Source organism: Haliaeetus albicilla, chromosome 5, assembly GCF_947461875.1.
Source record: "Haliaeetus albicilla chromosome 5, bHalAlb1.1, whole genome shotgun sequence".
Lineage (NCBI taxonomy): Eukaryota > Metazoa > Chordata > Aves > Accipitriformes > Accipitridae > Haliaeetus > Haliaeetus albicilla.
Genome location: NC_091487.1, coordinates 8,484,853 through 8,510,355, shown reverse-complemented (window position 1 = coordinate 8,510,355; position 25,503 = coordinate 8,484,853). Strand labels below are relative to the sequence as shown.

Here is a 25,503-nt window from a genome sequence, read left to right as displayed (position 1 = left end):
CCAAATCCGTGGCCATAGAAGTATGTCATTCGAGTTGATCTTGCAGCTGTTTTTACTACGTGAACAATAAACAGAAGATATTTGTTGAATTTGTGGCAATACTAACCACCCCAGGAAACTCAGATGAAAAACTAACTAAAAATATTTCTCATTGCTATATTGGCATTTACAATACAGCCTTAAGTATTATAATGTATATTGGTTTAAATCCAATATTGTCTTCAATGAAATCATACACATCTTGTTTTGAAATGTTCAGAACAACTCTCACCAATTTGAGCAGTGATTAGTTCTGGGCAGTAGACTTCAGCAGGACCAGGCTTCACAACAATGATGAAACGTATTTACTGTGAAAACAATAAGCATGTCTTTGTGCTTTGATGTCATGTGCTTAGATATTTTTCTATCTTCAATGCACCATGCAGGAAAAAAATGGCCCTCCAAATAATTGTTAAGAAGCAAAAATAAAAAAAATAGGGCACCTTTTCATGGCAGTTGATGAATGGGTCTGTGTTCTGTGATACCTGCTTGGCTAAGAGGCTTCGGTGAGCTGTGTACTTGTGACTCCTCACAAATACAAATAGCTGTATTAATATCTGGTCCTAATAAACTATTTAGAGAGCAGACTTTAAGCTGAAATCTAGGTGAATCATCAGTGCACCTGTGAAATACAAGTTGACAGTCTTATGGTATTGCAGAGTGATCACAGAGAAGGGTGTTCTCTACTCATAGAAAGATTATCGTGCTGCTAGGTACATAAATAGCTGCAGTAATAAAAATAGCATTAGTTATACTGGAGCACGTAGAATTAATTAGAAGTTTGCACACTACTAGTAGCAGGCAACTGAAATTGTCAGTACTTTGAAGTATCTTTTGATTGACTTTCTGCTTTCGTAATGTGTCAGAGATAAGGCAGCCTTTAAACTGAGGTACAGTTTATGTTTTTTATAATGTTCTGTGATTATTATCCATGTGACTTGACCACATTATTGGGTTTAGATAAAGCTCTTTTTCATCTTGCTAGAAAAATATATAGTCAGCTCAAATGTTTAGATTTTAATTTAAAAAACAGCAGTGGAAACTAAGCTGATGAAAATATTTCCATGTTTAAAAATACTTCTTGAAATAATTTACTTATTTATCCATGATATTGGTGATATTATTTACCACAACTTACAGCATTTATCAGAAAAGACCACAAATCTGATTCTACTGGTACAAAAATAAAGGTACAAATTACTTTTCTCACTGAATAACATCCATCTAAGATTGTGGCCTAATGCAGTACTCTGCAATTGGGGCCAAACAAACTTCAATGCTGAACAGTAAATTAAGACTAGAACAAGGAATTTTGAGTTCTAACACTTTGGGCAATATTAAATAAAAAGTTAAAAAGAAGCAAATGTTAGTATGCTATCCTTCTAATAACCTGTATGTGCTGGTCTATTAAATTGTAAGTTAAAAAAAAAAAGGAAAAAAATACTATTTGGAACTTTAATTGGAAAAAAGAAGGGCCTGGAAAAATGTAGCAGCAAGCTGAAGGAAAAGGAAACCTAACGGACCCTCCTGTCCCTCTTCTTGTTTGGATCCCTCCCAGGAAATAATCCTTTCTGTTCCCGCTCTCCCAGAGAAGGGCAGCTCGGTGCGGCCCAGCTCCGCAAACACACCCAGAAGCTGGTGGATTTGTGCATCTCCTTCCGTAACCCCGTTAGGCCAGCATTTCCCTGCTTCTTGACAGGTATTGTTTTTTGACAACGTCAGTTACTGCTAAAAAGGTAAAAGGGGAAATTCAGTCCCTAATCCCGTTGACCAGCTCCGATCTCGTGTGCCAGAGACGCTCGGTGCCTCGTTGCAGAAGCAGCGCACTCGTCGGGGACAGAAAAATCAATAAATAGGCTGATTTTAATTATTAAAGGGCAACTTCTCCGTTTGCTTGCTAGCGTTCTGGGTGACTCTTGAACTCTGCCCTGTCGAACATGAGATCATTTTCTTTTCGAGGCTGTCAGGGACGGTGCCAGCGAACCCGAGCCATGACTGGAAGTGGGCACAACTCCAGCCCGTGAGGCCCTGCTCGCCGCCGGCAGCCCGGCCTCCGTCGGAAGATGCAGGCCGCGGCCTGGCACCCGCCCCGGGCCGGCGGCCCAGCCCCGTGGGTCCCCCCCTCCGCGATTTTATCACGGTTCCTTCCCCTCCGAGGTCCGTTAATGGCGGCGGGACCCCGCACCCGCGGCCCTCAGCGCTGCCCGGCGGGGAAAGCCACGCCCCCGCTGCCATGGCAACGAGGCGGGGCTCTCCGTGCGCCGCCGCCGGGAGCCAATAAAGTTGTGGCGATTGAAGAGCAGGGAGCCCCGTCCCCTCCACCGCCTGCACCAATCCCCTTCCTCTGCGTCGCTTCCTTTTCCCGCCTCCAAGGAGGGAAGATGGCGGCCGGAGCAACCGATGGGGTGGCTGGGGAGGGCTCCGGAGGCGGGGCCTATAGGGGGCGGGGCCGGCGCGGCGAGCACGCGGCGGGCCGGAGGCGGCGGCTGTGAGGGACCGGGGTAAGGACCCCTGGGGGGGGTTGTTCCTCTGAGGTGAGGGGGCAGCTGTGGGCAGGGCAGAGTTTGCCGTGTGGGCGTTGATGTGGGGAAGGCGAGGGGGGGTGTTCCTCTGAGGGGGATGGTTTCGGGGCCGGGGTGGGTGGGGGGGTCCTCTGTGGAGGGTTGTTGGGAGAGGGAAGGGGGTCTTCTCTGTGGAGGAGGGTGGGTCCTGTGGGTTTGGCAGGGGTTGCCTCTGCGGGGTTTGGGGGGGGGGGGCGGGGAGGAGAGGCGTTGCCCGCAGAGGGTGGTTTGGGCTGGGAGAGCCCAGAGGTGCCCCTGTCCTGACCCTGAAGCTGCCCCTCTGCATCGGGGGCAGACGCCCCTTGGTGCAGGCAGTGCCCTGTGCGGTAGGGAGGAGAAAAGGGGGGGCTCCTGAAGTTTCTTTCCCTCACCGCTGGCTTTTCTTTTTCCATTAGGCTAAACTGAAGCATCTCTTGCTTTGCTGATAGTGATGCTGTCTGTGTCGCTGGTAAAGAGTGAATAAAAGCACTCGACTTACACTGTGAGTTTATCCTTTTACTCAGTGAAGCCTGGAAGCTTAGAAAGACTAACTGTGCTCTCAAAGCACTCTGAAGTCTCTTTTCCCAAGTAACAAGCGATAGGACAAGAGGGAATGGCCTCAAGTTGCACTAGAGGAGGTTTAGATTGGATATTAGGAAAAATTTATTCACTGAAAGGGTTATCGAGCCTTGGAACAGGCTGCCTGGGGAAGTGGTGGAGTCACCATCCCTGGAGGTGTTTAAAAGACTCATAGATGTGGCACTTAGGGACATGGTTAGTGGTGGACTTGGCAGTGCTAGGTTAACGGTTGAACTCAATGATGGTAAATGTCTCTTCCAACCTGAATGATTTCTATGAACAGAGCATAAAGGGCTGGTGGAGGGTTGACACTGGCCTGGTCACCCTTTCTAGCTTTGATGCTGTGGCTGGTAGAGTCTGGGCTAGGGTTGAGCCCTACATGAGGGCTGGGTCAGTGTATTGCTAATTTAGGCAGGCACATCTGATTAGAGTTGTGACTGGCCACTTAGGGGCTGTCAGGTTTAAAGTTAGGACCTGTATTGGCAGATAAAATATGTTAGTTAAGAAGTTACGCTGTTGGGTACCAGCTGACCTCACCTAGGTTTGGTGAAGATGGGGATCTGTTTTAATAATAGTAACAGTCTAAACCAAACCAAAATAAAAATCTGGAAAAGGCCAGAAAAAGAAATAAAAGTTTTGATTTGATTTTTTTTGTTTGGTTGTTTTATTCCCCTGGGAAAAAGTGAAAAGAAACTCTTTTATGTTTCTGAAGAAAAAAAAAATTGAGAAACCACTGCTAAAGCCATAATATGTATATCCTTAAATGATGTTTTATATAACCAACAGGTGTTTCAAAATATGCTGTGTTGGGGAATTAACTTTTGCCTACAAGATATGGGGAGTAGAATTGTCAGTGCTGTGTTATGTTACTGACTCATATTGGTTACAATTCTATAATTCCAAATTCATTTTCCCTAGAAATGTATATTCGGAAGAATGCAGAAACACAAGGCCTTTTCTTAGTATGCTGGTTTTGGGGTCTGTAAAAACTTTGTTCTCAGAACTAAGCAATGTTAATGCCTTTTATTTCCTAATATTTTAAATGGGTTTTCTGTTTGAGAGCAATCGTCAGATTCAGTGAGGTGTGTGTGCAGAGCAGCTCCTAATAAGGTAATTGTCATTGTCGACAGAGTAACTGAAAAGCTTTCTGTTCATCTGTATCCCAAGGATTGCTTTCGAGTTGCTAATTTTACATAATGTTTGTTTAAAGTTTACATGTTGGCTTCTGTTTGTTTAGAGTTAAAGACTATGGTAGCTATTTGTGTTTTCCTCCAAATATCTTTTTATGGGGTCAAGGAACAGCCCTGTAGGGAAGACGGGCCTAGGACTCCTTGGCAGCCTCTGCATACATGGACAGTGACGTGGGGCCTGGCTGTTTCTTGTGTGTTCTCAGACTTTTTGGAAACAATTACCTTATTTTTTGCCATGTAAGAGTTCTGCTGTACATGGGATGATTGATGATGTTCAGGTAGTTTTTTAAGTGCCCTAAGTATAAGATGATTTTTAAATTTTTTTTTTCTTTCAGTGTATCAGTCTTGGGGACAAGAGTCCTTTGCTGGGCAGCTCTAGGATCTGGTCTGTACCTGACTGCATGGGAGGTCTTGTGTAAAACCAGATTGCTGCTATGTGCTGGCAGCACTTCCCAGATGGGTTCTGCAGCTTTGACATGCTTTTACTGTAACTATATATCTAATGGGATTTCTAAGCTTTTCTGAAAAAAAAAGCAAAGCAGAAGGATATCAGCACTACCTTGCTGATTAGCCATGTTGATGTAAAGTCGCCTGTGCAGACTTTTAGGACTTGGTTTTAACTGATGAGTGAAAAGATATCTTCTGTGTGTGTCACCTTCTCCTGTGTGATGATAAGTCTGTTAGCGGGTTTCACACCAGACATAAAAAAAGAGTGTTGAGACTTGTGAATTGGAGACTTCGCAAGGCCAGGTTTTGGAGATGAGTGTGCTTTGTGACTTGCAAACAATTTAGGTGCAAGATGGACAATGTGGGACATAAGAAAGGCAGGAATAGAGTGTGTTGCCTATAGCCATGTGGGGTTAGGAAGTTCAGCTTCAAACATGCCTTTGCGCTCTTCAGTCTTTTAGCCTGACCCACTATCCACTTCTCCCTTAGCTCTTCCCCTTCTCGTGTTCCAGTACTATTTCTTTTCCTTTAACAGAAGGGTTACATAAATTCTTGCTGGTGCATTTTCCTCACATTTCTTCCTGCCAGCTCCTTTTCCTTCCCCTTTCTTCTCTTCAAAGCTCCCCTCAGACTGTTCCCTCCTTCCTGCCTGCAGCTGTTGAAGCCCTGGGAAAGGACAGCTCTATTGCAGCACTTTGTACCTACAAACTAAGCGGAGTTGGTGCTGGTTCAGATCTGGCAGAAGCTTATTTTGTTAATTTGTGGGGCTGGTGCAGTCAGCATGTAGAGATGGGACATGTTCAATGCAGTCTTTAAAGAAGCTTAGAGCATTTAATTTAGGGTTGGTTAGTTAAATATATGTGGAGGTAACTTGGTGCATGGAGGTGACTGACCAGGGAGTGTTGTATTAGCTTCTAAAATAAATGGAAGGGGGAGGGACTGTGAAATTGTATGTAGAAGGTAGTTGCTTTGGTAGATAAAGCTTTAGACTGGAAGTGAAGGATGTCTGATGCCAAAATGTTGGCTTCAGATTAAATTTCAGTAGTTTGGATGAATTGTTTCTATGATGTATTTTTGCTTTAGCTGACACTTTGATGCAAGTTTTCAACAAAATATTTCAGTGAGAACAAAGCAGGAGATGGGGGTGGACAGCTCACTGGAGAAAGAAAGTAAGCCTGTCTATAGCATTGAAAAAATCATGCTCAAATTTCAGGATAAATACTGAGTAATTTTATTAGGCTATTCTCAATGTCCCAGCATAGGATATTTTTTTCTGTCCTGTTTCAAGGCCTTACAGGATATTTGAGTGTTTTCAACAATCAAAATACTTTGTAAGCAGTGGCAGGAAGCAAATATTGCACGGCTGTCCATTTTAACAAGTTCACATTAATATTTTCTTAAAAACTCTTCAGTTTTACACGTTTTTATTCTGTTTCATTATGTCAGGTGTTTTAAGTCCAGAAGGACTGTTGCATTATCTAGTCTGATCTCCTTTGCAAGACAAACCATCTGTACTGTTGTTTACACCCTTTACAGACTTTACATAAATTTATCTCCCCCTTTCATATTAATCTGAAGGCACTTCTTGCAGACTGTTAATATCTCAGATTTTGTTACTATTTTTTATTACACTATTTGTATTGTTGAAAATGTTTTGAGGTGACCTTAATGTTTAGTTTCAGACTAAAAGTTGCAACGGATAGAGGAATGGAAGTATTTTAAAACCTCTTAGTCCCTGTTGTTTTGCTCTTTGAGACTTGCTGTTTTATATAAGACTTCACTGTGGGCTTATAAGGGCAATTGCTATTTTTCTTTAATTCTCTAGTTTCCTAGCTAAATGAAAACTTAATGAAAAATCAAAACCGAAGGATTCTGGAAATCCTTCGTTTAATAACGCAACTGAATGTTATCTGTGAAAAAACAGGTGCATTAAAACACTTATAGTTCTTATGCTGGATTAAACTGACTGATTCAAACAAATTAGTTTTAAAGTAAAATGATTTTTTTTGCTTTATTGTTAATCGTATTGCAATTTCTTTTTTTTTTCTTCAGCAGAGTCTTCATCTTTTTTCTTTGGTTTTTTTTTAGTTGATTAACAACTTTTCACTTGCGCCTCTCTGCAGCTAGCCATAACTACTGCGGTCTTTCTTTTTTCCCATGCCTGTTATTTCAAGGCAAAACTATTGCTCAGCTTCTCATTAAGAATAAGACGTAAAAGTGCTGTACAATTGGTAAGCAGTTAAATTGGTGAAAAAACAATGTAGCATTTAACTAAAATTGGCAAATTGCTTGCTAGATGGAGTTATGTGCTGGCAGTACTTGGAATAGGAAGCTTCAGATATTGGTCATTTTTCAATAATTTGAGAATCTTTTTGTAATAAGTATGTGTGTATGTTTGTTGCTATGGGAATGACTGAGAGAGCTGGAATTAAGTGTTATTATTCCTTTGTGGAATCAGAAGGGACAAGCAGATGGCTGTGAAAGCAAAAATTCTTGTTTCGAAACATACAGCTTTTCTTCTAGCAGACCTGACTTACTCAAGTTTTGTATACAGTTTGTGGAGGATTTTTTTGAGGTAAGTGAAGTTGATTTTAGTTTACTCAATATCTGTTAATATATCTAATGAATTTCATGACTCTTGAAAAGGGGGAAAACAGATTTAAGGAAAAATTAATTCTAATGGTTTAGTGTCTTGGGTAACTATTACTGTGTCTGTGTATTGAATGTTCCTGCTTCAGGAATGTTCATAGGAGCCAGATGTGAGTGTAACAGATTGAGAGAGGAAGGGTTTTTTAGTTGTTGGGTTTGGTTTGTTTCCCACCCCCCTTCCCTGGGAAAATTTAGTGATGGGTGTTTCTGGACTTGATGCTTGCTGGATTCTTAAAGAGCAAATACAAACGCATAGAAGTCAGTTGTTCCCTGTATGCTTCTGTGTGTGTTGCTTGGAAATACTGGACTCACTTCTTGCGTTGTCATGAAGTCTGAAAGATCGAAAGCTCTGAACTGAATTCACAAAAATGAGACTTCAAAAAAGAGCGTGTAACTTATTTTTAAGCTCTTTGACAGATGAGAAAGAAAAAGCTGCAGTGTAGTTGAGTTTGGGGTTTTTTTTCTTCTCCAGTTTTTGGTGCTAGACAGTTCGAAGTGAAGGCTGTGATTTTTGATTAATAGTCTGATTTGAGGATCTGAGGCTTTTAAAAGGAAGAAAAAAATGCTGGTACCTCAGTAAAGTTCTTTGCAGTACTTCAGGCTTATTTCCTATGCCTTGCGCTCTAAATTTAGTTTTTGTTTCCTTGAATGTTACTGTGTTAGAGGAGACAGCTTATCGTAACCGATTAAAACGAGTGTAGGAATATATAAATGTAATAAAAAGGGTAAGTGCTTTTGAATTGCGTGGTCTAAATCCGGGACTCTGCAGCTCCTCGGGAGTGGTGGTCATTAGTGACATCAAGTGGGCTGAGTGCGAAATAACAGCGTCTCTCCGCCAGACGCCCTGGTGACTTGTGAGATGGCCTTAGCGCACGTCAGCCACGCTGACGTCATGTTTGTGTTGCACCGAGAGATGCAGTCACTGCAGGACAAAAAGTCTTCAGTCCTACGTTGCGGTGACCGGTAAACATTCAAACTTGAGAGGGAGGCATTGCGTTTTCCGCGCAACAGCCTTTGCAAAAAGATGTGGCTGTTTGGAGGTGCGCGCTCAAGTCTTCAGGCTCTTATCCCGACAATTTCAGGGGCGTGGAGAGAGGAAGCCACTTTAAGCTGGAAGCGGCATTCTCTCTGTGCACACACATACTCTTTTAGTACTGTCTTAATATTGCTTCTGAAACTATGCAGTAAGCAAATGTTGTGTCTTGCTATTGTCTGTCTGGCAATGTGGTATCTTCCAGAAAGAAACGATGAGCCAGCTTATCTCATAGTTGCTTGTTTTTCAGTCTGCCTTCCTATTTGTGTTCTTTGTTGTACAAGGGCAGTTGTGGGTGCCAGGCTGATGAAGACAGTCAAAGTTTTTGCCCCTGCTGTTCTAATTGGAAACTGTTTTGAAAGATAAACTTTATAATTTCTGCTCTAAATATTATTTATGGTAAGTTTATACTCTTAAACTGTTGTGCCAGTATTGTTCTTGAGTAGCTCCCCTTCCTCCTCAGCATTTATTCCTTTGATGTATCTGTAGATAGTAATCATATCCCCTCTCGGTCTCTGTGTTTGCCAAGCTATACAAGGCAAAGCATCCCAGCTACTTCTCGTAAAATAAACAGTCCATTCCCTAGATCATCTAACCCGTCCTCTGCACTTGATTATGGCTTAGTTATCAAGAGATTAGCTTCAGCCAAGGACCCTGTGAAATATGGACCGACTAAAGCATTGAGACAAACATGGCTTGAGGTCAGGGTTATTAAAATGTATAAGGCTCTTGACTTTGCTTTTTATCCTGGTCTTGTTTTGGGGCCACGCTGTCTGCCAAAGATATTGGAAAGGTCTTTGTGGGTCTCAGAAAGATAAATTCCCCACCCAAGTCTTATGGGTGCTAACAAAAGCATATAGTTTTTGTTGTGACTTGCCAGCAAGGATTGTCTGTGTTGCTGCATGCAGTAGGTCTCTTGATCAGAAAGTGGTAGAGTATCAATACCTACATACTTGCTCTTTTGTCCTTCCCTTTTGCTATTCATTTTCTTATTACCGAGTCCTAAATCACTCTCGTAGTGAAAAATAAGTTGAACATGAACTTACAGTGCAGTATGGTGAAAAATCACCATGTACTTGGATGTTATAAAAAGGGAGAAATGATTTTTTTAGTCTGGGTATGGCAGTGGTGAAGCTAGTACTGGAGTGCTGTGTATGGTTCAAGTGTAAACACTGTCTAAAGGCTCTTGAAAACGAGGAGCTGAAGAGAGTGCCTTGCATGGGTACAATGTGCACATACTTGATGCTTTAGCATCTTTTGTGGAGACTGAAAGGTAAATTCTCTTTACCTCTTGAATAGGATGGAGTCAGCATAGCTCTAAAACCCCTTATTTCAGCCTCTTCCATCCTACTGTTGTCACTTAGATGACATCTTTTCCTTTTGTCTACTACAAAGCATTGAAAATTGAGCTTAGGGCATGATAAGGATTCAGCAGAGCCTCCAGCCGTCAGGCTGCACACAAAGAGCATGTTTTGGAAATTGATAGTCTGTGAACTGTCATGGGCACACAAGGATCTACAGCTTCTCCTGTTGCTTTGATACTGGAGAGGGTCTGACAAATTACCTTTACGTGGTGATGTTCTGGATTAGCTAAATATAAAAAATGGATATTGTAGGATGTGACTGGCGAAGATACCTTAGTGATCTGCATGTTCCTGGGGAAGCAAATGAGGAAAATGAGAAGTCATTTCCCCTGCTTAAGCTTGACAGATGTTTGTGCTTGCACAATACATCTGGAACTGCAGAGGATTCCTTAGGCAGTGATGTTAGCATAGTGTTAAAAATTGCCAAGCACATGAATGTTGTGTTCAGAAAATAGTGGTGCCACATCTGCACATGTAGGGGAATATCTTCTTATCGGTTCACCAGCAACATCCCTAGCAAAGACGAGAACTGTAGTAGCTGATTTAAGCTTGGGTTTTTAAGCAAAGAGTCTTGTGTTTTGAAGAATCAGCTTTGGTAACAAAGTGTACTTAAGCTAAATTACTGTTGTGAAAGAATTTCTAAAATATGCTGGTAAATAAAACATTTTATCTCATTAGAGGTATTTTGGCACCAGTGTGTGGTAGTAGGAGCTATTTTTCCTGCTGTAGCTAAGTTTCTTTATATCCTTTTATTACGGTTGCTGCTAAATTTAGGCTGAAATTTCCCAGGCTTCCTGTGGTGTAGAAACAAATTCTTTGGAAGAATTTCAGCAAAATTTATTGATATTTGGGAAGAATCTTCTTACTTATTTCCAGTTTTTTTTAACATGAAGATGTTGGTACCAAGTGGCACTGTCTAAATTGAAGGAAATAAGTGGTGTTATTTCAGAGTCACTAAATTAATACATGCAGCTGCATAAGTAATTTTTTCCTTTCACCTTTCTCTGTAGGGTGGATCATTGGGTTGCCCATTCGTGTGGTGGTTTTGTTCAGCTTAAAATGGCCCTGAAAATAATCGTTCTCAGAGTCCTTTCTTGTAATCCTAAACTTGAAAGGACATCAAAGCACTTTTCAGTTGTGGAATTTGCAGATGCATTGCAGTATTACTGTGACTTTTGCATTTTATCTTGTAGGGTAGATGTTCAGAACAAGGCTGTTTCTTTCAAAAGTCTGCTGCTGACTGTACTTAACAATATTTGTGTACACAAATATTAGTGAGTTGGGCAAATGCTGGTTTTGTTTCACTGATTAAGAAAGTACAGAGTGAATGTTGCATCTTGCCGGGAGTTACTCAGTAAGCTGTTCTGCCACAATCAGGACTAGTAAGTGTTCATAGGCCAGGCTCTTGTTCAAATCCACTTGAACGGATAGCTTTATTTCAGTCGTCTTTATCTGTGAGTTAACTTGGTGTATAGCTCTAGTGCCAAGTCAAACAGCAAGCTGTTTGACCATTTAACAAAAGAAAATGCTGTTAGTGAGGAGGTGTGTGAGGAATAGTTCAGAGAAAGGTATGAACCTTCTCTTAGCTGCTCATGGCTATATTGTGGAAATGTGAATGAAGAAAACCATTATGCTACATGCAGGAGAACATTGTACCCTACATGTTTGATTTCCAGCAGTTGCTGGCTGTACATAATTGGGAGACTGATTGGTTCTGTATCTTCTTCCCTATGCTTGTGGTTACAAAAAGTAATGTCAATATGGTGTCTACGGTGGGAGGTGCTCACAATAGAAAGGAAATGATTTTTCTGTGGTCACTGTGGTCTGATGAGATAAGCACAAATGCAGAAGGCTGAGACTTGGATTCCCTTCAAGTTTTGCAGCAGGTTGGCTGAATAGCCACGGTTACATTACAGGCAGACAGCCGGACACAAAGGTACTGTGTTCTGAAGCTATGAGTTTTCTAGCATTTGCTGGAGTTAGGAGCTTTGATGTTTGCGTAGCACTTGGGCAGTGAAGTCTTCTGGAGTGGTTGGGTGCACGCATTGTCCACATTCCATTCCTTGTGGGGGTGTTAACCAGTATCCTGGGTCCCATCATAGGAGAAGGTAGTTGTTAGAGAAAGGGTCAGTGTTGCAGAACTGGCCATCACTTCCCTGGTAGATGCTTACCCCTGTTTTAGAAAGTGATCTGGATGCCTCACCCCATATGTTGTTAGCATGCTGGCCTGGAGTACAGGTTAGGCACTGTCTGTGCCTGGGAGGAGAGGGGAGAAGGGAGGAGCAGTAGGCACAAACCTCATATTTGACCCCCATCTCAGACTTCCTCCAGTGCAAAAGCCAAGGCCTGGTGCTAGGACAGTTTTCCTGGCAGCTCTTGCCAGTTCTGTGGAATCCACCTGAGGACACAGAGTTTGTTGTTTACATGTTCAGAGGCCATGAGTGTGCAATTTAGGTACAGATCAGCTTTCACAGAGGGTTTTAAATACAGTATTTACAAAAATAAAGGAGAACATACAGAATTTAGAAGTATCTGTTTCTGTAATTTAACCTTTGCCTGGGAATCTTTTGGATCCGTATAAAATAGGATTGCTTCTGCTGCACTTCTGTCAGCTTGATCTGAGAATAGACATGAGAGTAAAATAGACTATCTCTTATCCTCTTACTACTCTGCAGTCTCCTTTATTGGATGACCACTTCAACACCTGGATGCAATAACATCCTCTACCTGGTGAGGTCACTACTGGGAAACCTCCCCCTCACAAGAAACTTCTCAGTTGGATCCAGCTGCTCATGTCAGTGTGATTTTGGTGACAGAGAGCTTGCTTTGCTGCTCCTCTGTTAGTAGGTCTGTGTCACCAGGATGGAATTGGATGAAAAGAGAAGACTGAAAAAGGGAAATTCTCAAACATGTTTGAAATAATGTCTGACACAGCTTCTTAGAGTATTTAGAAGCTATGTTTCCCATGTTTTATGTTAGGGTCTCCTAAATTGTTCTGGAGAAGGTAGTTTAGCTATCTGAGCATCAGATTTGAAAAAAATTTTGACTTAAATTTGAAGCCAAAGTTAGTAATTTGAGCATTTCCATAGTTTTGTATGGGGTTTTCTGGCTTATTTGAATTTTTTAATTGTATTTTGGATTGTTCTACACTTAGATTTTTCCTATGATGGCTTATCACCTGGGTCCTTTGCAGCTCTTTACCATCTCTTTGGTTCATGAATTTATATCAACAGGTTTTCAGTTACTCAAGTTTGAATGTTAATTCATTGCAAATTGGACCTGAAGGTATGCCTAAATTTTCTAAATTTCACCTGCCTCCACCATATTTTCCAGTGTTGGATGCAAAATTGGAATAGGTTGTTCTAGTTGGAATGCAAAATCTTGTACCAAAAAGACTAATTTTTAAAGTTTTCTTTTGATGAAAATATTCAATGTATGGTTTTTATGGTTTATGCATTTAAAACTGTGCCTCGTCAAATCCAAAAGTTGTTTTTGTGTTCTGTCTCTCTGGATATCTGGTATAATATTCAAAAAGAGGTTTTGTTTCTGTATTGACATGAACACCTGCTTATGCTCCCAAAATGCAAGTACACAAAAGTTACAGTTTCCTTTTTTTTAAATTATTGAACCCCAAAGCAGTGAGCACCTGTGACTTTTTCACTCTGTTCTCTCCTAGTTCTGACTCTTTATTTTTTCCTCTAACCAAAACTGTTGTTAAGGCCATTTCCTTGCTTCTCTGTCCCACCTACAGCTCTTCTCTCCATTGCTGAACAGGATTGTACCCCCCAAGGGCTATGCTGGTGGGAGGGTAGGAATTGATTTCATGGAAGGCAGATGCTTTGGTAGACCTAATTTTCTTGCTCTTCCCATAGACTTTGTTGTGGCAGTGTTTTATCTTTTTCCTCCTTTCTGCTCTCTTGATAGAATATTTTTCTCTGTACTGCAAATGCAAAATTACGTGGAGTTTTTTCTTGCTGTGCTTTATGTTTGGCAACTAGATGTAGCTGATTTGAAAGGATGAAATAATTCTCTTGGCAGTTTACATCTTGTCTCCGCACTTTAGCGTAGCCTCTCGCGCATCTTATTCTCTTCCTGCTGGATAGACTAAATGCTCTTCTCTTTGCCTTAAAATGGCTTTGTGGGAATGCTGGAAAAACACCTTATCTCTCTGCTTTGGTAAAATAACAAAATAAACCATAGGAGTTTGTGTCCTGCAGAAATTATGCATGCGTGATGGGTGTTTTGTGCTTCCCCTCAGTGTTTAGATCATTTGGCTGATCCATCTTCTGTTGTGAAGTGGTGCCAGTGAGGAGAGGTCTCTAAAGGCATTTTGCATTAGTGAAGTGCAGTGTACTAATGCGTTCTCCTTAGCCAACCTTGCACTTTGCATTTTTGTTTTAAAATGCAAACCACATGTAATGTTGCATGCATGAATTGCTTTCCACTGCACAGAGCTCCAGGTTTGTTCTTGGTTTGTTCTTGAACTTTTAATAATCGTGAAAATAAAGGGAGGGTCTGTTTGTATTGTTTATAGTAGGAAAGAACAGTGCAAGATTTCATCTACTGCTGTTCAAATCCCTTGCTATTTTTGGTATTTGACCTCTGCAGAGAAGATTGCCAAAACTACAGGTTGTTTTCATTTTTATTACGTGTTTCTACCCTCCTAATTTTAAGTTACTCTTATGTTACTGATTAAAACTTTGAGGCAAAGTTCCACTTCTCCTACATTTTCCACGGTGTTTTTCAGAGTGGTAATTTTATGTTGAGCTAACATTCCCTTTTGGAAATGAGAACTATGCAATTTGGCAACATCTTGTGTACACCACTAAAAGGAGAAGGAAAATAACTTAGGAATTGTTGGTTTATTTTTTTGAAAAACTTTCTGGATTGAAGAGGACTTGTGAGTCTGTTGGCTTGAGTTGAGACTGCAACATTTAGAATACTGCACAAAGAGCACAGCAGTATATGCCGAAACAGTATTAAATGTTTAGTTGGTGTGGATAGGTGCTTACCTTTCATTGTCATTGGAAAGGCCTGCTTTCGGCACCTCTGGCTGTTTGCTTCTAGTCTTGCTGTGTGGTAGTTTCCACACTCCACAAGTGAGAAACAAAAGCATCTGAAAATCCTGTCCTGCCTCTTTGGCATCCTTTCCACTTTGTGCCTTCTATTCTAAAAATCAGGCTTTTTTCTTTTTTAAAGGAGCCTAATAAGATGCCCTGGAGGTCAAAATATTTTAGGTTATTTCAGAGTACTGTATTTATTCTGAGTTCCCAAGATGTAATGAGTTTTGAGTGTCCTTCAAGAAGCTTATTGTTTCTGGTAGTTGTGATATCAAGGACATGTGCAGGAGTTGCATATAACAGTGAAGTTAATTCATAGAAAAGATCACATGAATGTAGTTCCAGAGGACTAGATACAATAACACAGAAGTTTCAGGGTTAATTTGTAAAAGGTGGCTTGACCTTGTTGAGGGAGTGCAGATGTGAATGCAGATGTGAGGTGCAGCTGTTACATATGAGGAATGGTGATCACTGAGGATGGGATTGGACTTCTGTTTCAAACACAAGTGACTAGCCATAGCTGGACACCTTCAGCCAGATGCTTGTGTGTCATCCAAGTGGTGGTGTTCTCCTGGATTTTGTCTGGTTTGAGACTGTAGATCCAGAGTGTGGGCCATTGTGAGTTGGAATAAGTGGAGAACCTGAATTTAATTAACTACCTTACGTTCTGAGCAAAGGAGGTACCTCAGGGTAAGAGAAGTTTTTGGCCAGCACTCTCTGTGATTTCTTCTGAGACTGGAACTGTTCAAGAGCAGGCTGGCTGTGCCCTACAAAGTCTTTGCATCAGACAGTTTGTCCCATCAGCATGAGCAGTTTTGCTCATTGATCATCGCAACTGGCTGTTGTGCTATATCCAAAGTATGTCAGATTTCAAAGATACTGACCTTGCCAAAGGCTTCTTTGTGGCAGAAACAAAACAGATACCTGTATTGTTGAAGTTAAAGAGTGCTAAACAAAAAGCGCTTCACTTCTGCGGTGCAGAGCACCATGTGCTATGTAGGTGGCTGCAGTCCAATGCTTAGTTATCTTCTATTGTGTTTGGAAGACCATTGTTTCCTATTTGTCTCATAAATTTAACACAGATTCTATTCCTGCCATTTAAACTTTCCCATCAAAATACAACAGTGACTTCCCCTTCTGAAAAGGAAGGGCTGACAGCTACACCCTTAAGTTTGAGCATGAATTGTTTATATAACCTTCAATCACAATTTCATAATAGTCTGAAGACTTTCTTAGTAGGGCAGACATTTTACTGAGTTTTTAGCAAAAACCTGCCTGCCATCAAATGCAATTTTAAGGCTTCTTAGTTGTTGCAGTGGAAATAGAATTGAAAACTGTACCCTCCAGCTTCCTGATGATATAAATTGCACATCTATCTGGAAACATGAACAGCATTTTCTGGTATTTCAGAAGAGTTGTGCCTATGTCATTTGGGGGGTAAAAACTTAAGAGCTATCTTGGGCTAATTTTATTTCTCAGAAAATATTATTAAATCTGAATGAACATGCTTTTGCAGACTCTGGCTTTTTACAACTTCTGGGTACTTGCAGAGTTCCCTCGCCCTCCCCTTCCCAGCAGTAAAAGCTCTGACATGAGTGTTGTAGAAACTGCTCATTCAATCATATTCTCTATCAAAGTCAGTAATATTTAAACAACTGCAGCTTGCTTTCCAAATGGATGACATTTGTCAGGAACATGTCTGTCTGAGTTTACTTGGCCTATTGAGTATAAAAACTATGAATATTTAGAGCTTGAAATTCAGGTCAGTCTGGAAAACTACATTTTTCTTACAAAAAGTTTACAGAGAGAACCCAATTTTTTAAGTAATTATAGCACTACAGGATAGCTGGGCTATGAAAACTCCTTTCTCCACCTTCAAGCATGTGTTTTTGAAATGGCATTTAAATAGAAGCTTCCATTGTAATTCTTCAGTAAATTGGATTAAGTAGAAGTTGTCCTTATTAACAATATTAAAATATTTTATTTCTTAAATTTAAATTATTAATTTGCATGGGACTTTAATGTTTTTTTGTTTGAGCAGTGTAGCAAGCAGTGTTTGAGAACAGTTTGCTTTATGTAATAGTTCTAGTAAAAGCTTGTTCCATTTGAGGACATACCCAGAAAAGTAAGGAGCAAGCTCTGTGGGTAGGGTTGTACGCAGGCTAATGCCAGAAAACATGTTGAACTTCTTCTCTTCAGAGGGGAAAGGAGTTTCCACAGGATGTCTGCGTTTTATGGCAAAAATTACTTGTAGATGTGCTCTGAAAGGTTGCTTTGATGTAGAAGATTAACCTGTGGACCTCATTGTCAGGATATTACTGAGGCAAATAGCTTAGTGAGATTACTTGTGACTTGGGAATTAAGTTTTTCTGAGTATGCCTACTTAAGCTGTTTTTTAAGAATTTGCTCATTTGTCACATGGCATCATGAATATTTTTATGTACCAAATAGGAGGAGGGAAAGCAGAACCCTGAAACTACAAACAACATGAAGAAATAGAAAAAGCAGAATGCAGTTTTGTCATAGCAACTTTTTCTTTGTTGCTGGTCTCTCATGGACCGTTAAAATAATTACCCTAAAACAAGTAATACATGGAAACTTGCTCATTCCATCTGTAAAAATCCAGCCTGAAGAATTTGCAGACAAATTTACGATGGGACAGCTGGAAAGGCATGAGAATATTTTCTTGCATTCTGGTCTGACTGATTTTTACTCTGTTTCTGTTTGGATTTTTTCAGAAAGGGTCCTTTCATGCATGTAGTAACTAGGATTGGGTGCTGGCCTAGTCCTTAAGGAAAAAAGGAGATTTTTGAGTACTGCTTTACCCTTATTCGCATTACCTGAAATATCTGTACCAGTGAGAAGTCACTGGAGTGTTGACGCCCTAGAACCTGGTGTGATTCCCTCAATGTTTGTTTGTTTTAACACAGAAGAGTACTCTAACTGAACCTGTAATTTTAACCAAAGTCATTCATGTGGATGGTTATGTTTACTTAAACGTAGCCCACCTACATCTTTCTTTTAGAAATAGTTGTAGCGTGTGAACTCACTAAAACCATGTATTGTTTATGATGGCAAATATCTCATTTAAATTTAAATGCTTCAGTATTTTTTCTGACTCTAAATTGATGAAAGCCTTTGCTGCAATTACAGAATTGAATTTTCCTTTGTGTTATAGAAAAGAGAACTCTTTTTTTTTTAAGGGCACACCATTTTTTTTAGAAGAGAACCTATGTCTGAGAGGATTGAGAGAATATTTTTTAATTTTGTTTTTGCTTGGTAAAATTTGAATTTCTGTACATCACTGAAATAGTATGGGTTTCTAGGAGGGTTCAGTAGTGCCCCAGGGAAGAATTGCCTCCGAAGGGAAGATTTGTATCAGTTGCAGTAAGAGCCAGCATTATGTGGTTTTATAGGAGGCTCAAAAAACATTTAGATTCTTAGGAGAATTGATGAAAATGCCAAAGGTGCTTAATTCCAGTGAATTCCACTGATGTCATGTAGCCTGTTTAGGCCGTGGTATGCTGACAGGTGTTTATGTGCATCATTGGGCACCTAAATACTTGTAAAATTTATCTCATCTGGCCATTTCAGGCTGTAGTTCTACATAATTTTTGTCTTGTTCTTTGCCTACCCTTTGCACATCCCCCAGCAGAAGAGTTCACTTAAGAAGTCTCCTGCAGCTGTACTGATGCAACTATTTGTGGGCTGTGCCTCATAGCAACTTTTTAGAACAAAAATTATTCCTCCTTGGGTAGTGGTGAAGACTTCATTTTCTTTCTACTTGTGGAGAACATCACTTCACTATTTACTTTATAAAAATAATAAAGCAAATTTAGCTAAGTGATTTTCACAGGATTCACAGACAGACTATTTAATCTTTTAAGGGGATTACATGATGTAGTGCTTACAGTCACAAGAGACTGAACTCCTTAACTCGGGGAGCCCTTTCTGGTTCTCCGTTTCTGTAAATGAAGTTGTAGTAGGCAGGACGTCAGGATAATTGAATTGTGACTTCATGCGTTAACTCTCTGCAAGGTGCTTTTTCATATATATTTTTAAAGCTAAAATTATTTCAGAATGTTATAATTAAAACTCACCTTGGATTTTATTTATTACAGGTTTCTGACAACGTTAGGAACAGCATTTGAGATGACTGCAGTAGAGAAGATTGAGGAGCAGCTCGCTAGTCTGCGCATAGCAAAACGTTCTACACTACGTGAGGAACCTGCTTACTTACTGGATATAGACGTTTCCAAACCTGCTCAATCTGAAAGCAGTCGCTATGTGGCAGTTTCGTGTTCCAATAAGTCAATTAGGGTATATAACAGGGAAACATTAAACTTCCTGCGGGAGTACAGTAGCCGTCCTGGGATACTTAATGGAGTCAGATTTGCACACGCATGTGACAGCATAGTGTTTTCTGCATGCAGTGACGGTACAGTGAAATGTTGGGATATTCGTGTAGCAACTCAGAAAGCCGTGCAGGTATTTAGTGGCTATCCTTCCAATGTTTTCATCAGTTTTGATATCAACTGCAGTGATCTCATAATTTGTGCTGGAACAGAAAAAGTTGAAAAGGACACGTTTCTGGTGTTCTGGGATGCAAGAGGCATTACAGATTGTGCCAGCGCAACTAAAGAACCCTTGGGAGTCTATTCTGAAAGTCACAATGATGATATCACTAAAATTTGTTTTCATCCTATCGAACCTAACTTGGTAGTTTCCGGGTCAACTGATGGGTTGGTTAATGTGTTTGACATTAACAAGGATAATGAAGATGATGCTTTGATATCAACTTGCAATTCAGATTCATCAGTAAGTTTTATTGGCTGGTCTGGGAAAGATTATAAACAGGTCTACTGCATGACACACGATGAGGGATTTTGTTGGTGGGACATTGCTCAGTTAGATACCGAAGAACCAATAACACTATTGCATGTTCTGGATGTCAGAGACACAGTCTGCATTGAAAACGACAGCTTACATTACCTGGTAGGTGGCTTGTACCATGAAAAGGCAGACAAACTCTTTCTTATTGGGGGAACATCCACAGGAAACATTCACCTTATCAGCTGCAGCACTGAGGGACTGAGCCTGTTGGGTACCCTTTGCGGAGGACACTCCGCCACTGTTCGCTCTTTCTGCTGGAACCTGACAGATGAGTCTCTGTTGACGGGTGGAGAGGATGCTCAGCTGTTGCTATGGAAACCCAGAGCTGTGGAAAGGTCCCTCGCAAAGAAAGCGTCTATGAAGATTGCTTCTTCTGTGCAAAAGAGAGTAAGGGTTCACAACAGCTCCCTCAAAAGCAGGAAAAAGTAAATTTCTGAAAGTGAGAATCTGCTGCGTAGAGTTTTCCTAGTGTTTAATCTTTCAGGCAATACTTGGCTGTGCTTTGTTTGGAGGTATTCTGTGGAAAGAACTACAATGCTTGATTTCTACCTGGGAATGTATTTCAGTCATCAGAAGAATACCTTTTTTTGTTTTTTTAGAAGTTGCTAATATTAATCAGAAAAGAGTAGATGTTTGCTCTCGAGTTCTTGAACAATAGATCTTAAATCATATTGTATAAAAATGTTTCTGTAGTTGTTTAATGTCTCAGCCAACGTTTTTAATGGGTATTACAGGCCTGTGGCTTGCATAATTTGTTACCTTCCCACTGAAATTCCCTGGCATGTTTTAAAAGCTTTTGTATTTCATGCTGTATTTTGCTTTCTTTACAGAGAACTTAATGAAATTGCTCAATATATTAAAAGATTTTATGTCACATCTTGATGCCTGAGGGAATTACTTCTTAACGAAACAGAAAAGAAGTCCTGTTTTGCACTGTCATATCAATGGTTTATAATAAGGTCATAAAGAAGCAGTTGATAGCGCCATATTTTTCATACCAAAGATATGAATGTATTCAACCAAACAGGAACACATGATTCCAAGCAGCTAATTTTTAAGTGTATGAGAACTGTTAAACTGGCATTATTTAGGGCATATTTCCAACATGAAAATATCCAAGAATCTTGCAACCAGCTTCATTCCCTCCTGGTAAGTGCATCTCAGGGGTGTGCACCTGGAAGACTGGGGAGATGTTTAGTAAGTTAAAGAAATTGATAGGTATAATTACATCAGTGGTGCTTAAAATCCCAAATCCTGCATTTGAAATAAGCTAGTATCACATGCTAACTGTAATTATGGAGTAACAGACCAATACGAAGAGACTTTAACAAAACCTTTTAGAGGTTAGTGTGTGTCCTTTAAGAAATGTTTCTCTCTGCAGAGAGGTTTTACGTTTAGATATCTCCCTAGGACAGCTTTGTTTTAGTAGTCCATCAAATACCTATTAAGTGGTGCAAAAATTGCCCTGTACTTCTGAAACGGTTGAGTTTTTATGCTTATTCTGCTCCACTGGCAGACTATAATCTGGGCATCTGGCTCTGCACACACAATTACCTTCAGCCTTCTGAGGACCATTGCAGTCAAATGGTGGCTGCTAATTATGCTGCAGTTAACATATGTGGACTACAACTGAAAACAGCACAAGAGTATTTAAGAATTGCTATGTTATCGAATAGTTGGCAAAGGAATTGAGGGGTTGGTTTTTATTTTTTTTGCCTGAGGGTGGATAGGTAATTCTTTCAAAACAACTTTTGAATGTCAAGTTGAGAGGATTAGCCTGGAGTTTAGAAACAATTTCAGAGGTACAGAAGATACCTCTAGTAGATGGTTACAGCTGTGCTGAAGATGTCTTAATCATCTCTGGAAACAAATCCTATTCAACCAGAAGTATCAAGTTTCCACATGATATGTTTTACAATGTTAATGTCCTTCAGCCACATCTATGCATCCATAGTTGTTTTGGGTCTGCCTGTTGGTGATAATTAAGATGATTCACTTGCTTTTGTTACTGCTGGTAATTTAGAAGTGCAGCTTCAATTTAAAAATCACATTTGTTTAAACTTGTTTTTTATTACTCGTGTTAAATTCAAGTTATGCCCAACATCCTTATCTGTTGATTTTCAAATTACTTTGTGCTATTTTGAGACAACTTGGGCATCAAATGTCAGGGCTATGACGCACCTGGATTATGTGCCCTTTCAAGATTTATTCTCCCAGGTCACTAGTTACTGCCTGTTTCTGTGAAATTCACAGGTTTGTAACTGAGGGAACCAAAACCTTCAGACCCCTCTGAATTCACCGTAATGCTCTCACGGGCCTGACTTGGTTCAGTACCAGTAGTTGGGGGTGGGGAACTGAAGGATGATTCTGAGACCTATTTCATTGCAAATACGATGTATATCTTGCTTTATAGGTGTTCATCCACTCTGTTCCTGGTATGTTGACACACTCGGTGGAGTAAGGTCATTGGGTCTGTCGAAGGCTTGATATCCTGAAGACGGTTTTGTGTGTTACATACAGAAATGCAGAGTGAGGGAGCTTTTGCTTGCCTCTGCTTGCTTTCAAGTGTCTGTTGAGCGAGATTCTGATGTGTTCTGCCAACTGTCTCTGAATTAAAGCAGCAGAGATGGGAGTTCTGGTACTGAAGTGTTTGAAGTGTGCAACCTGTATCTGTTGTCTCGTTTCTGAATTAGACTGATACATAACAAATCAATATCCATCACAGTTAAAGCCATGCTTTTCCTTGAGAAGTTGATTTCTCCCTTTTACATACATAACTTAAATAGCAATGGAAGGGAAAAAAAGTATGTATGTATCTTAAAATTCTGCAAAAGCGCAGCAGCTGTCAGGAGACTCAGGCTTGTGTTGCCTCTGAAAATACTTATTTTCTTTTTCTTTTGTGTTGACTTAATTTCGGGTTAATATCCATAAAATAAACATAGATGGAAACCACATGTTAACAAGTAATTAGTATTGCTTGCTTTTGTGAGCTGCAAACACTATTTCATAGACCACAGAGCACAGGCAGAATACGCATGTAATCATATAAATAATAATGGACTTGAAATTAGGCAAGTTAACATGTCTGATTGTGTTTAATCTTTTAGGTTAGTTTTGATGTCTGTAAGTTGACTTCAGTCATTGTTAAGAAACATATCTGACCTTTATAAAACTTATGTAATTGAAACTATGTGCAAGTAGCAGGCATTCAGAAATCATCACTGTGTCAATTGTTTAACCCCAGGGGAAGCTTTAATTCTGGAAGCAGTATCAGATTTTTTCCAGTAAATGAAAAATAAAAATCCAGAGAGACTACCTAAGTGCACAAAGCAGTGTCCATCTTTATTCAGAGATGATAGTAAACCTGTTGTACAATATTTCTGAGCAGGAGGAGGTTATCCTGCTGTGAACACATGAAAATAAACTTACTTACATTTGGCACGTTCCTAAATTTCCTCTTCCTTTTTCTTTTCTCTGTAGGTAAAATCCAACACTTGCACACTTGCCATCGGTGTGTTTAAGGTGTGCTCCCATTGAATATGGACTTGCTGCCTCTTCTTGAAGTACTGTTGTACTGTTTCATTTTGCTCAAGTAAGAGACAAATCAGGATGATATCCTGTAGTCAGTGGGGAACTTCATCAGCTATTTCAGTAGAGTGTAGGATTTGATCCACACTTTAGGGGGATGGTGGACATTAATTGGCAAATCTAAATAAAGGTGTGAATTCATTTATAGGTGGAATTTAGTTAGCCGGTTGTCAGTCATAAGCTATTTTGTTGCCAAATTGTATATGGCATGTGTCCTGTGTATTCAAATGGACATAACTGCATATCTACGTGAAAGTCTTAATTAGCAAAGATGCTGATACAGTAGAACATTGTGAAGACATAAAGTGCAAGCTTTATACTAGGTTTTTGAATGACGGCTTTCTCTTGGCTAGCAATCTTATGTAGCTCTGTAGGTCATGCTATTATGTGAAGCAATATATTTTGTCATGTGAAGTGCTGACTCAGAAATAGGCTCTTAATGGTGTTAGAAGCTGAGCACATGCACACTCCTGTAGCTGCATCTTGTGTTCTGTGGTAAGGCAGCCTGTCTGTCGGGATGGAGCCCAGCCCAAGTATTATGGGGGTTCTGTATGGATGCAGTTAACTGCAGTATCAGTTTTTCAGCAAAGCTTTTGTACTCCCAAAAGAATTGATGCTTTTGGCCCACCTCATAAAGCTCGTCCGCATTTGCCATGGTTAATTTGGAATTACTTCTCTCCATCCCTTCAAAATGGTCTTCCGTTATTTGGCTTCTTGGTCTTTTTTGGGGGGCAGTACTGAGTTGTGTCTTGGTATCTGCATTTCTGGAGGGGGGTGAGCTGTGTCCCTTTCCCCATGAGCTCTCCTGTCCTGTGTGTAGGCTGCTGGACTCTGCACTTCTTATTACATCAAGTGGGTGGTGGGAAGCAGAGAGGGAAGAAAAAAGGGAGGTTGGCCCCTGCCAACCTTCTGACAGGGTGTTTGTCCAGGGAAGCTCCTCGACTAAGAATTCAGACCTTCTACCTTTGAAGTACACGTAATGGCTCGTTCTTGAGCTTGATGAAAGCAGGATAGGACCTTAAATAAATCATGCAAGACATAAACACCCTTCAAGCATGAAAGCCAGTTCCTGTTTGTCTGCGAGATGAACAATTTGGCAGCAAAGTTTGCAAGAGAGGCAGAAGGTGTTTGCTCGCAGGGTCTGGGTATTCTTAACTTTTGCTAGCAGTGAGGAGAGCCACTGGGCAAGCCAGTAGTGCTACCTCTACCCTGCAGGAACCAATGGATTTGGGATTTCAAGTGCCATGGAAAAAAGGAAGGCGAAAGTGAGTGTGGAGATAACAGCTAAAGGTAGCAATTCAGTCTGTGAACTTACAGCTGTCTGTTAGGTGATTATACAGCGCTCCGTTCCTTGGTTACTTATCAGAATTATTTGCAGATAACCTAATAGCGAATTGTAAGGATCTTTGGTAACTTCTTTCCTTGTTCTGTACCAGTTTGTAAACTGGCACAGTTATGTTGGCTGATGGGAGTGGAGTGGGGTTAGCTTCAGTGACTGCCGCTGATCACTTGGCCTCAGCTTGCTGTCGTGTTCTGTCCTACCCGGATTTTAGCACATGCATTTCTTCCAAGTCTTGCATCCTCATGCCTTTAGATACTTTGAAATCTGTATTTTGAAAGTTATCTACTGTTCTGGAAACAGAATGACAGAAAATACTCTTCTATATACTCCTCCTGCAATCTTGGCACCAATATTTTTATGGGAATATATTACATTTTCCGTTCAATATCAATTTTAGTCTTATTCTCTCATGCTCTGGATAAAGATTCAGTGGTGCTGAAATCCCACAAAGGTGGTACCTGAGCAGCCTGTTGCCCAGGAACTCAGAATTGGCAATGAGAAATGCTGGGAGGCGTTCAAGAGGCTTCCCAGCTAATTTAAAATGACTATTTGGGGAAGTCTAATAAAAGTGGAAAAAGAAGGTGGTCCAGGGAACTCACAATACACAGTAGATCACCAAAGGACTGTTGCACCCCTGGTAGCATACTTGATATTACTAATACTGCCAAGTATATCAGACTAAAGCTGAAGCACAAATACAGACCCACAATTCACTTTTCTGGATGTTTTTAATACAGGAATTCTTAATTACTAATGGAGTTGAGTACCTGTGAGTACAA

At 40.4% G+C, this 25,503-nt stretch overlaps 1 protein-coding gene across 2 annotated transcripts; it reads left to right on the top strand.

The window, feature by feature from the left end:
- The first annotated feature begins 2,432 nt into the window (after nt 1-2,432).
- Nucleotides 2,433-20,670, top strand: WDR89 (WD repeat domain 89). 2 transcript variants are annotated; one of them, XM_069783234.1, is made up of 2 exons: nt 2,433-2,540; nt 19,023-20,670. In XM_069783234.1, exons 1-2 carry the CDS (start codon nt 2,440-2,442, stop codon nt 20,221-20,223), a joined length of 1,302 nt encoding a protein of 433 aa, XP_069639335.1. In that variant the 5' UTR covers nt 2,433-2,439; the 3' UTR covers nt 20,224-20,670. The 2 variants fall into 2 exon arrangements, with proteins under 2 accessions (XP_069639335.1, XP_069639336.1); XM_069783235.1 differs by lacking the exon at nt 2,433-2,540 and adding an exon at nt 2,832-3,081.
- The last annotated feature ends 4,833 nt before the right edge of the window (nt 20,671-25,503 follow it).